The 12,378-nt window shown below is 35.4% G+C and overlaps 1 protein-coding gene across 1 annotated transcript; it reads left to right on the top strand.

The window, feature by feature from the left end:
• Nucleotides 1–1,457: 1,457 nt before the first annotated feature.
• LOC127104529 (alternative NAD(P)H-ubiquinone oxidoreductase C1, chloroplastic/mitochondrial) lies at nt 1,458–6,719 on the top strand. The gene is made up of 11 exons (XM_051041712.1): nt 1,458–1,700; nt 1,826–2,028; nt 2,130–2,225; nt 3,029–3,095; nt 3,178–3,361; nt 3,703–3,796; nt 3,889–4,101; nt 5,328–5,723; nt 5,825–5,901; nt 6,095–6,198; nt 6,297–6,719. The coding sequence occupies exons 1-11, from the start codon at nt 1,622–1,624 to the stop codon at nt 6,449–6,451; spliced, it is 1,668 nt and encodes a 555-aa protein (XP_050897669.1). The 5' UTR covers nt 1,458–1,621; the 3' UTR covers nt 6,452–6,719.
• The last annotated feature ends 5,659 nt before the right edge of the window (nt 6,720–12,378 follow it).

Genomic DNA, 12,378 nt, shown 5'->3' with positions numbered 1-12,378 from the left:
AAACAAGATCCTCTTCCTCTACTCTTTTTATTCTCTTCCTGTTTTGAATCTGTAGATTGTCTTCGAAACTTCATGAGATTTTTGTCGGAATGCTTGACTCCGTTCTTTCGAATGAATCTATTATATCTCATTACAACACAGTCCCATTTCCTCATCATCCAAATCTTTGTCACTACTTGAATCATTATCACTTTGCTCTTTACGTGAGGACTTAGAGCTAGAGGCCACAAGAGCTATTGGCTTCTTCTCTCCCTCTTTGTCTCTCTTCTTCTCCTTTTCCTTCTTACTTTTGTTCTCAAACTTTTCAAGACTTTCTAATGCTTGCTGATGTTCTTCCAGCTTTCCAAACAGAGTTGTAATCGAAAGTGTCGTTAGATCGTTGGCTTCCTTAATAGCTGTTACTTTAGGTTGCCATTCCCTGCTAAGACACCTCAGAATTTTATTAGTAGCTATTTCATTGGAAACAGGTTTTCCAAGTGCATTCAACCTATTACTGAGATGAGTGGATCTCTTTTGCATGTCGGAGATAGATTCTCCTTGTTTCATGCAAAAGAGCTCAAACTCTTGATTGAGTGTGTTAATGCGGGACTGTTTTACTTCAGTAGTACCCTCATGGGCAACTTCTAAAGCATCCCACACTTCTTTAGCTGTCGTGCAATGGGATACCCGATAATACTCATCAACACCAAGTGCTGAAATTAGCATATTTCGAGCTTTCCAATCACACGACCACTTTTTCTCATCTTTCTCATTCCAATCAGCTTCTGGTTTAGGAACTATGGCGCCAGTCGCATTTGTCATAGTAATTTGAAAAGGACCATTTTCAATGGCAGTCCATACTAGCCTACCCACAAAATTTATATGAGCTCGCATGCAGTCTTTCCAGTAGCCGTAATTTTCACCGTTGAAAATAGGCGCTCTATTATACGCCCCCTTTGGTTCAGAATCCATATCGTTACAGGCAGCCACAGAGCACCAGCGAACCGGCGCTCTGATACCACTTGTTAGACGGTTTGACTAGTGATCGAGAAGGGGTGAATAGATCACCTCTTTAAAATAAACGAATTTAAAGATTTTATCAGAGTTATTGAAACTTAGCGGAAAATTACAGTCCGATGTGGCTAGTTTATTTTTAATATATAATAATTTTAAGGATTAAATATGTTGATGATTCTTTTGAATATCTTAAATTTTATTTATAGTAATATCTTCTAAAATTTTTAAGAGAATCATTCTTTAAAAAAAAATTTTGAAGAACTAAAAATAAAATTTGAGATATTTAAAAGGACAAATATATTTAATCCTAATTTTAATTATGTAAGTAAATTAGTAAATATAGATTATTAAAAAAATTAACAAATTTATAAATGAATCAAAAATACGAAATTTGATATAATAGTAACAATAATAAATATAAAAATATTATTCATATTTATTAAACCATAATGATACATTCCTAAGCCCTTCTCGACTAATAGGCCAGCTCTACTAAAGAGCTGGATAGCAACTGTTGAGTTGAGAAGAGGTAGAAAGCGTGGAAGCAGAACAACCATACCCAATACCACCACAGGGTTGCATTCTATTGTTTCTCCACTACTTCGATAAATCCAACCCTAACTTTATGCAAATTTCATTCTCCATCTTTTCAGAAATGTCACACATTGCTTTAACTGCATCACCCACCGTAGTCGCTTTTCACCGTATGCTCTATTTCTCTTCTATCAAACTTCAACTTTCAAATTATCGCTGTTTTCGTTTTCCTCTTTTAACAATTACTGTAAATTTCAACACTATCGGATTCACTTTTTCTTCTTCTTTCTATAAGGTGGAGCGAAACAATGGAGCACGCTGTTTCCGAGTAGCTGGAGAAGCAGGGGAATCAATCCATCTTCATTTCCAAATTCCACCAGAAAACGGTTACCGTTGCGGTTTTTTGCTTCTGGAAAAAATGGCATCAATGGAGGTGTTGTGGATGAGATATCTGAAACAGTAAAGGCGCACACGGATTTCGTTTGGCCTGATAACAAGGTTTCGTATGGTTATTTTTGTTAATTTTGAATACTGAATTTGTATAGAGTTTGCTAGTTTGTTTGTAATTGCATGTTTATTCTCTGATTCACGTTTTGCAGAAGCCTAGAGTGTGTATTTTAGGTGGTGGATTCGGTGGTTTATATACTGCTTTAAGGTTGGAATCACTCCAGTGGCCCGAAGACAAAAAGCCACATGTGAGTATTCTAACATTCAAATTCAATTCAGTTCTTTCAAGTGTGTGGAAATTGATGCAAAATCTGTGATAGGAATGACTTAGGAGCATCTTTCTTGATGAGATTATGTCTCGGTACAGAACATTCATCAATGGAGCAAAAGAGAAAAAAAAAGAATCATATAACAACGTGGAAATGCCTTACTCCTATATTAGTTTCCTTAACAAGTTCCCTAATGACACTCTTTAGAATATTCCTTATATTTATATTTAGTGGAGCATTATGTTAGATTGTAAGAGATGAGAGGAACTGAGTTTAAATTTAATCCCAATTATATGTTATGATTGCATGGTGAGGAATGGATTAGGAGTTTGTTGACTTATTTAAATTTATCTCCTGACATAAGCACTTGTGAGTATGTTTGAAAGAACTTATGGAAACAGCTTATGACATGGCTATAAAATGTTTTCAACTTATATCTATAAGCTCTCCATGATAGGTTATGAAAACAACTTATAGCTTATAAGAGTATAGTATAACTTTATTTTATCTTTTATTATGGAAATAGTTTATACTAAAACCACTATATGATAAACACTTATGCTATAAGCGCTATATTGAACTGTTTATCCAAGCAGAGCTTAACTCTCATGAATCATGGTAAGCTGCAATATATTTTGTTCTTATTTTGCAAGTTGATTGTACCACTCGTTATAAATCTTGCTTATATCCTTGCACTGTGGCTTAGTTGTTGATTTTTCTGCACTTTTTGCTTCTTGGGGATGTTTTATATAAAAAAAAATTCTTTAAATGATATGGAACAGATTGCTCTTGTCGACCAATCTGAACGATTTGTTTTCAAGCCACTGCTGTACGAGCTTCTATCTGGTGGTATGCAGTATTATATTTATTCAACAATTGCAGTTTTCTTTGTTTCATATATGATTAAGTAGAATTACATTATGACATACAGAAGTGGATGAATGGGAAATAGCTCCTCGCTTCTCCGATTTGCTGGCAAACACTGGTGTGCAGTTTTTGAAAGATAAAGTAAAAGTCTTGAAGCCCTCTGATCATTTGGGGGTGAATGGATCCAATGCATCTACTCGTGGAGGAACTGTTCATCTTGAAAGTGGCCTTCATATCGAATATGACTGGTACAATATGCACTATTTAAGTACCTCAGCCTATCCTGGCATCAATTAAGTTTTATATGCTGCCCTAGATAATGTGTTTTTCTCTGGTTCTGTGTTCTTCATATTGACATAGGTTCTTCAATTTGTAAAAAATAGGATACATGCTGCGATCATGCTCCTAAGTTAATTCTTAAGTAATGGTTCAGATTTACGGGCAAGATCCTATGTTGTAGTATACTGAACCCATCTATTTTTTTTCTTAGATGAAGTGCACTGGCAGCGTATAATATATACAAATAAATGCATAGTTTTTTTTTTTTGTTGATTTGAACTTTTTCCATTTCTTCGTGCCGGACAGCCAGGCTGGTTCTTGCATTAGGAGCTGAAGCTAAGCTGGAAGTTGTACCAGGAGCAGTAGAATTTGCAATTCCTTTCTCAACTCTGGAGGATGCACGTGTAAGTGCGTGATAGATAGGACCGATCAATTATTTAAGCCAATATACAATCTTTATATTTTAATGATTTTACATGCTGGTTTCTTGTTGCAGAAAGTTAACAATAGATTAACAATATTAGAGAGAAAGACCTTTGGTAAGGACTACCAAATTAGTGTGGCTATTGTTGGTTGTGGATACTCTGGGGTTGAATTAGCAGCAACAGTAGCAGAGCGCTTACAAAATAAAGGAGTTGTGAGAGCTATTAATGTTGAAACAACTATCTGCCCAACTGCCCCACCTGGCAATAGGGAAGCTGCACTGAAAGTAAGTTGTTTAGAGTTTAACTTTAATTGTTTACAGGAACTCGAATATCTATTTTGTTTAGCCATGAGCAATTAGGTGATGGTCCACACATTGTTGCTTTGCACTACTCTATGACAATTGGCAAGGCACTGAGATATACTGATATACTGTTCTTTTAAATTAGATAGAGGATAAGATTAGAAATGACAATATTAGACAGAGTGTTGGGGTAGCGCCTATAGTGAAAAAAAATAGTGGAAAATAGACTTAGGTGGTTTAGACATGTAGAGAGAAGACCTGTAGATTCTGTGGTCAGGAGAGTGTACCAGATGGAGAGGAGTCAAACAACTAGAGGTAGGGGAAGACCTAGAAAAAAAATAAGAGAAGTTAATAAGAAAGATCTCGAGATTGACGATTTGGATAGAACATTACGGCGGAAGTTGATCCATGTAGTCGACCCCATTTAGTGGAATAAGGTTTGGTTGTTGTTGTATACTATTTCATCCTAATAAAATGTAGTCGAGTGAAGTCAGATATATAGAGATCTAGAGCTTCATTTTTGAAGATGTTAAATGAATTACTAATTTATTCGAGTTATTACTTTGTTAGTTCTGGTAATTTTTAGAAAAATTCAAATGGGTCCTTGTAATTTAAAATTTGTATTTGAGTCTTCATAGTTTTGAATTTTTTAAATATGGTCTTCATGTTCGCCATATTGTTTAGCACTATGGGGACCAACTATCGAGCCATATTTAATGTTTTTAAATGATATGATCCCATTCCAAAATTTAAACTGTAGGACCTAGTGGAATATCCGTATAAAGTCGCTTAGTAATTTAACCTAACTATATCAATTATTCGGAAGAAATCAATTCTGAGCCAGTTTGAAATACAAACTTTCTTCTACATAGTTTAAGTAATTCTTATTCTAACAAACACATTTCAGATCAATCTGTTAGTGTTAATAACTTAATCCCAAACCAAATAAGCATTAGCCATAATTGAATGCTACATCGGTGTTCCAAGATGAAATTAAAATATTGAATACTTTTGAAATCATCAAACTTGTAATCCTGGTTTTGCAGTTAATGCTTCTCTAGCAGGCAATTGTCCCTTTTCTTAAATTATTGTAGCAGTAGTATTTTCATTTTCATACCATTAAGTTTAAGTCCTTCAAATTCCATTGCTAGTATTATTCCAAGCAATTTTATGATTTCTGAATGGAAACATTATACTGTGGATGTTAGGTTCTTTCGTCCAGGAAGGTTGAACTTTTATTGGGTTATTTTGTCAACTGTATTCGGAGGGCCAGTGAATTGGAGTCTACAAATACTCCGACAGAGGTGGAAAGTGTTGAAACAGTGCCGGGTTTTGAAAAGTATATACTGGAACTGCAACCTGCTGAAAGGGGAGTGCAGCGTAAAATCATTGAAGCAGATTTGGTATTGTGGACTGTTGGATCCAAACCTCCTCTTCCTCATCTGGAATATTCAGATGTACCATTTGTAATTCCACTTAATGCCAGGGGACAGGCGGAAACAGATGAAACTCTTCGTGTTAAGGGTCACCCACGGATATTTGCTCTTGGTGACTCTTCGGCATTAAGGGATTCAACTGGAAGGATCCTTCCAGCCACCGCACAGGTTTGATTTTATTGACATTGTATCTAATGGTCTTATGAGATGCATATCTTTTGACAGTACTAACATCTTTGTTTGCCGGTCTGTTTTCCTTTACTCTGCAGGTTGCATTTCAACAAGCAGACTTTACTGGTTGGAATCTTTGGGCTGCAATCAATGGGCGTCCGCTTTTGCCATTTAGGTAGTTTTGCATTTAGAAGTTCTTTATTTTGCTAATAAAAAGAAAAAAGCCAATCTGGTGCTATAAAAGCCCCCTTATGGCGGTGGCCTTCATGGAAGCGTCAGACACAGAAGTTTGTTATTTGTTAATAAATTTGTTTAATTGTTTCATAATGTACAACTAACACTACATTTATTCTCAATCTGGGTGTTAGGTTTCAGAATCTAGGTGAGATGATAACTTTGGGAAGAAGTGATGCTGCTATTACTCCGAGTTTTATTGAGGGGTTAACTTTAGAAGGTCCTGTTGGCCATACTGGTATGTTGGTCTTACCTGCCATTCTTTATTACGCTGGTAACCTATTAAAAACATGCAAATAAGAAGAAAAATAAGCCTGGGCTTTTCTGTTTTTGCAGCTAGGAAAATAGCTTATTTGATGAGGTTACCAACAGATGAACATAGGCTTAAAGTAGGGATCAGCTGGCTTACAAAATCCGCTGTTGAGTCAGTGTCTTTGCTACAAAGTACCTTATCTAAGGTCCTTTCAGACTCCTCTGCTCGTTCAGATTGATGTATATGTAGCACGGCGTAGCATTTTTATGTAGAGACTAAGCCACATTAGCATTTAAATGTTATGGCCTTGTTTCTGGTATCACAAATGACCGTGCAATATGGGTATCATTGATCCAACTTCATGAGTACTAGATCCAGTGCACCAATTGTTCAATTTAAGTTTTAGCCCTCATATATTGTCAACAACTTTTATCATAGATTTTGATATATAAAATTGTAAACCTACCATTGCCTCAACTTAAAAGTTAACGTGTTTATCTGTTTCATCCTTAGATTATACTAGTCAATATGAGTTCATGGCTGAGTTGATATCTAACACTCGGTTCTTGGTAATTATAATATTTAACTGATAGTATAGTTTTGACATGGTTATAAAGTAATTGACCAGTCCATTACACAGCTGCTTTTAATTTGCCTAATTTTGCCTGACAATTAGAGGATCGTTGAGGAAGTTAACACGATCACATGGTTATGAAAGTAGAAAGCTCAAACACATTAATGCAACTCATTTCCCACACGTCTTACTAAGTACCAAGGCCCACACAAGCACTACTACAAGACACAACCTTCTTCTCCTCTGAATGGCAGTTTGTTCCACACTTGCCATTCTTTTTCAGCTCTTTAGTTCTTTGTCTTGGAGATGGAGTAGAGTCGGAAGACAGATCTTGATTTTGATGTGATGTATTGACCGCCAAATCCATACCATCAAAATCGTGAATGGAAAAACTTGGCATATCCCGAAGTTGTTCATCTGCGAGTTCAAAGTTGGTGACTGAATGTGTTGGTTGCGTGAAGGTGTCTGGTATAGTCTGTTGAATGGAGGAAAATAAACATCTTCAGGGTTGAATGTAGAAGTGGGTTGAGAGAATGAAGTGTTAAAGATTTGGGGTTTGAGTAGCCAAAATTAGGTTGAGGAATTGGAGTGTATTGTATGGATGGTCGAAGTGCGGTTTGTTGATATTGTTGATGGTAGTAGTTGTAAGACCCCAATTTTGACCCTAAGATCCCTCATGCTATTCACATCATATGCATTGGTATTGGGATCATACCTTGGCATCCTCCTTACCCCCTTACTCATTGGGTTTGTTTTGGGAGAGATCACCAAGCACCATGTGATTGTATCATACTTGTTATTTTATCATTTACTAACCAAAATACCAAAAATATGTCTTTGCACTTGTCTATTTCTTTTGTAGGTAAGACACCTGATCACCTTTGATCTATCAAGTTCACATCTAGGGTTTAAGACCCTCATTGCTAAGAGCTCAACAAAGGAATGATCCACAATGGCTTTAGACATCATTCATGAGTCCCCATGAGCTTCATATGTTATTTTGATCATTAAATCATCAAGAGTTTGAAGTTGGTTTGCCTTGGAAACCCTAATTCATCTGGGTGTCTTGTGTAATTTCTTCAACAAGCTTCTTCACCAATTGAACAAATATTTCAAGGGGCATCTCAAATTTCATCATCTTATGCATATATGATCTCCCATGAGTCCAAAAAATCAAGAAAATTGCAAGTTAGCAAGGTGGTTGACTAGAGGAATTCATCTGATAAAAAATGGGTTTCCCTAGACCCTATCTCCTACAATTTTTATCATATGAAAATGATTCCAAGAGCAAAGTTACTCTAAATGACATTCCAAACAACTTTCATGTTTAAGTCTAGAGCTAGTTTTGCTTGAAAAGTCATTTTTTATGTTGAAAGATTATAAGCCATTTTGTCTAAACCCTAATTTGAAAGTCAACTTCCCAAGGTCATAACTTGCTCAATGTTTATGAGATGAAAGATTTACAAGTTGCACAATCAAATTCAAGGTGTCTACTTCAGCTTTGATGTTTGGAGGAAGATCTAATTCAACTTTTATGAGCATGTGATATGAGGATACATTATAGGTCAATTTGGACCAATACCATTGAACAAGTTATTTTCCTCAACTTCAAAAATGCATAACTCATTCATCCCAAATCCAAATGAGGTCAAATTTATGACAATTTTGAAGGTTTTTGAAAGAGATACAACCTTGATGAATACACTTTTCTCATTTGAAGCTCACATAAAAAGTTAGCCAAAGTGGAATAATTGAACATATGGCTTAACACTTAGAAAATATTTTGACATGTTGAAATTTCCAAACTTCCACCTCAAAATTCATCATGATACAAGCTCCAAATGGAAAAGTGTTCAACATAAGAGTTGTTCCTCTTGATCTAACCTTTCCAAAGAGTCCAAATTCATCCATTTTGGACAGGGTTTGAGGGGTCTACGCCTGGCCTGAACATGGTTGTATCAATTGGCAAGAATCATTCTTCAAACATCAATACACTTTTGCCTTGCATCACAATCCACATCCAGACTCAATCTCACTTGCATTTGGACCTTATTGAGTTGCTTCATGGGCCTGTACATGCCCATGCAAGCATGCACTCCACATTGCCAAATTTGGAAGAATTTTCAAAGGTGCAAATATCACTTGCATATGCTATAAATAGAGATCCATTGCATCAATTTTGAGGACCCTTTCTTTGCCTCCCACATTTGAAACCCTCACCATTGAAAGGAAAACCTAAGAAATTTCACTTGAAATTTGAGTTTGAATCTCACTGTTTGGAGATTCAAAAACTCCAGGATCCAAAACCTTGTACCATTCCTAATCTACTTCTGCAAACTCCATAGGCAAGATCAAACATGAATTGAAGCAAGAGAGATCAAGTTTTACACAACATTGAAGGTATTTTTCCAGATTTTTCTTCTCTTCGATTCTCTCTCAATTCTCATCAATTCTCTTGGATCCTTAGTTGTCTGAAGTCCTACCAATGTAGGCAAGAAGATTGAGTTGCTTTGAGGTCAAATCGAAGCAACTCAATTCATGTACCTCAAATTTCAACTCCATCTATCTCTCAATATACTTGGAGTTAGGTTGAATTGAAGTCATATTCGTGATCTACGCCATTTTTTCTTTAAGATCATGTCCTCTTTTTTCATTTATGTGATGGTGATGAGAGAACCAGTCCGGCCAGGGTCATCAGAGAAGATGACCGTGGTTTGCTCCGGTGATGTGCTGGATGAGTTCTGAGCCACATGATCAAGCCAATGCGTTTTAATCTTGAGCGTTCTTTTTTATTACCAGTAGTATGGCGCGCTGGCTAGTGTGCACCATAGAACGCACGTTTTCATCCACTTGATTTACCACCTCAATTAATGAGGGAGATCAAGTGGTCCACGTTTTTTCTAATTAATTGGTTTTCATTTTATTTCCTTTATTTTCATTAATTCATATTAAATTTAATATTGATCCAAAAAATATGAGAGTTTCACCAATTTTTTTTAAATAAAATCCTCTTTCAATTTTTAAATTAAAATTATTTTTTGGATCATTATTAATATTTTTCATAATTTAATTGATTTTGTGAATATTTTTAATTGTTGAAAAATACTTTTAAGTTTTCAAAAATTTTGAAATTTTTTCTCCAAGGTCCTTTGACCTTGTTTAACCTATGATAAATCTCATGGTCATTTCTTTGGTGTTTTGATGAGGTTTTAGGAAATTGACCAACCATAATTTAATTTAATGCATATTTTTATTATTTTTAATTGTTTAAATGCCAAATTAATTGTGTAGAGCCATTTTATTTGACTTTGTGAGTTTGACTTGTGTTGTTGGGTCTTGGTCAAGGTTGATTTGAATTTGTTGGGTTAAGATCATTGGATTTAGGGGATTGATGGAATGTACATTTCATCTTCCAAAATGAATGAATGATCTTAATTTGGTAAAAATCCTCCTTTGACCAATTTGTGTTTGATCCATTCCCCCTCCCTCTTCATCTCATTCCCCTTCTTTATCCATTCATGTCATAGACCTATGATATCTCCATATCCTAAGGCGAGTTGATTGCAAAATCAACATAAGTATGGATGAGATTAGGTCCCCCACTTTGCATATTCTTTTTGTGTGTGGTATGTTTCATGAGCATAGTCCATTATATTATGTCTCTAACATGCATTAACACCAAAATTCTATTGCCCGACCTCAAATAGTTGTGACTTCTACATGAGTCTAATTACGATTGCTTAACATAACGCTAAATTTTGACACGAAAAGGCATAACATTCTAGTTAGTGAGATTGTAAGTCTCCCCTCTTTCATGGTATTGTATGGAAACTTGACCTTTTTTCCTTCCTTTGGAAGATGTCTTGGTTCAAGGATCCATGCTTGTGATAAGTGGGTTGAGTGTTCTCCAAAGAATGACTTAAACAAAAGAAAAGTAAAAGCAATATTAACTTCTAATTCACTAACAACTAACATTTAATTTCAAGTCATTTACTTTTAATGCACCTTAATTTTAAGCCTTATTCATTTGCCATTATTCATACCATTCAAGTTGTTTATTTTTATGTCATTTTTGCTTTGTCCATTTGGACCATATTTTGTGATATATTGTGTTTGTATATACTTGTTTGACTTTGTGGTATTTTGACCTTAATGTACATAATAAGAACAAAAACCCTAAAAAATATCTTGTGTGGACTGTTAGTTTGATCTGAGACTATTGGACTTAGAATCTAGGCAACACTCCCTATGCAAAGGACTTGACCAATGCCAACTTTCATGTAACCAAGTACTTGTGAAGAACATTCATCTGATACAACTTTGAAGATCCATTTGAGTTCATCTGCAACATGATCATTGTGAAGCTGTTATTTTGAACCTGTGACTTATGCCATCTTTGAATTCATCTGACACATGGGAAATTTTGAAGAAGATCATGGAGTTGCTAAGCTTGGACGTGGCTATCTTTATTTGAGGCCTTTCTCTTCAACTTGCTATTTGTGTATTGTTTGTTGCTTGATTCAAAAGTCCAAGGAAAATTTGGGTTTCTATATGACATTCTTGTCTATTGGATTGTAGCCCATTGGTCAGATCTTTTCAACTCTCAACTTTTAAATGTATGCTTAGGATTAATCTCTTCATCTCCTCCCCACTTCTTTAATTTCAGAATCTCTCCCTCCTTTTAAAATCTTCTTTGTTTGTGTTTGTTGATTTCTAAACTTTGACCATATTGCAAATTAGAAACTTTGGCCTTATGCCATTGCATTTTCAAACTCCTTTTCTTAATCAAACTTGTGAATAAATTTAACTATACTTGACTTAAAATTTCAAAAGCCAAAAATAACTAACGCTTATTCAAACCATTTTTAGGCCCTTGTACCTTTTAAACTTAAATTTTTGTTAAAAAAACACTGCACCCACTTTGAAATTGATACCACGAACTACGAGGTTTTGATCCCTCATTTTTATGTTGGTACGTAGGCACAAGTCCGAAGGTCTTGTCAAACACAAAAATATAATTAATGAATTCTTTTCTCATTCCCACACTCTTTTTATTTGCAAACATCATTTGTACAAAAACACATATGCACACAAAAAAGGGCTCCCTAGGAGTACCTAGGACACTTTGGGTGCTAATACCTTCCTTCTGTGTAACCAACCCCCTTACCTGTAATATCTGGCATTTTATTAATTTTGATTTGAAAACTTCTTATTTTTGGGTTTTGTTCGTACTTTTTCCTTTTCTCTTGGAAACAATAAAAGCGCGGCGGCGACTCTGGTTTTCTTGACGTCTAGCTTATCTATAGCTTGATGGTCATGAATTTACCGCTACAGTAGTAGTTTGTTTGAGGGGTTGGAGTGTGAAGAGTTTGTTGTTGATATGAGGTGACATAAAATGTGTTTTGTTGTGTGGTTTGGGTGTGCTGGTATATTTGTTGTGCGAATTAAGATGTCTGAAACCTAAATTGTGATGTGTACACTTAGGGAATTACATGATGTATGGGCAGGGCTATTTGTTGTGTTGAAGAAGAGGCATGTTGACTGGATTGTAAAAAAATTACGTGTCAACAACATGCATAAATGGAATTGAC

Source organism: Lathyrus oleraceus, chromosome 7 (genome assembly GCF_024323335.1).
Source record: "Lathyrus oleraceus cultivar Zhongwan6 chromosome 7, CAAS_Psat_ZW6_1.0, whole genome shotgun sequence".
Classification (NCBI taxonomy): domain Eukaryota; kingdom Viridiplantae; phylum Streptophyta; class Magnoliopsida; order Fabales; family Fabaceae; genus Lathyrus; species Lathyrus oleraceus.
Note: the sequence above shows the minus strand (reverse complement) of the source record. Positions and strands in the feature narration are given on the sequence as shown.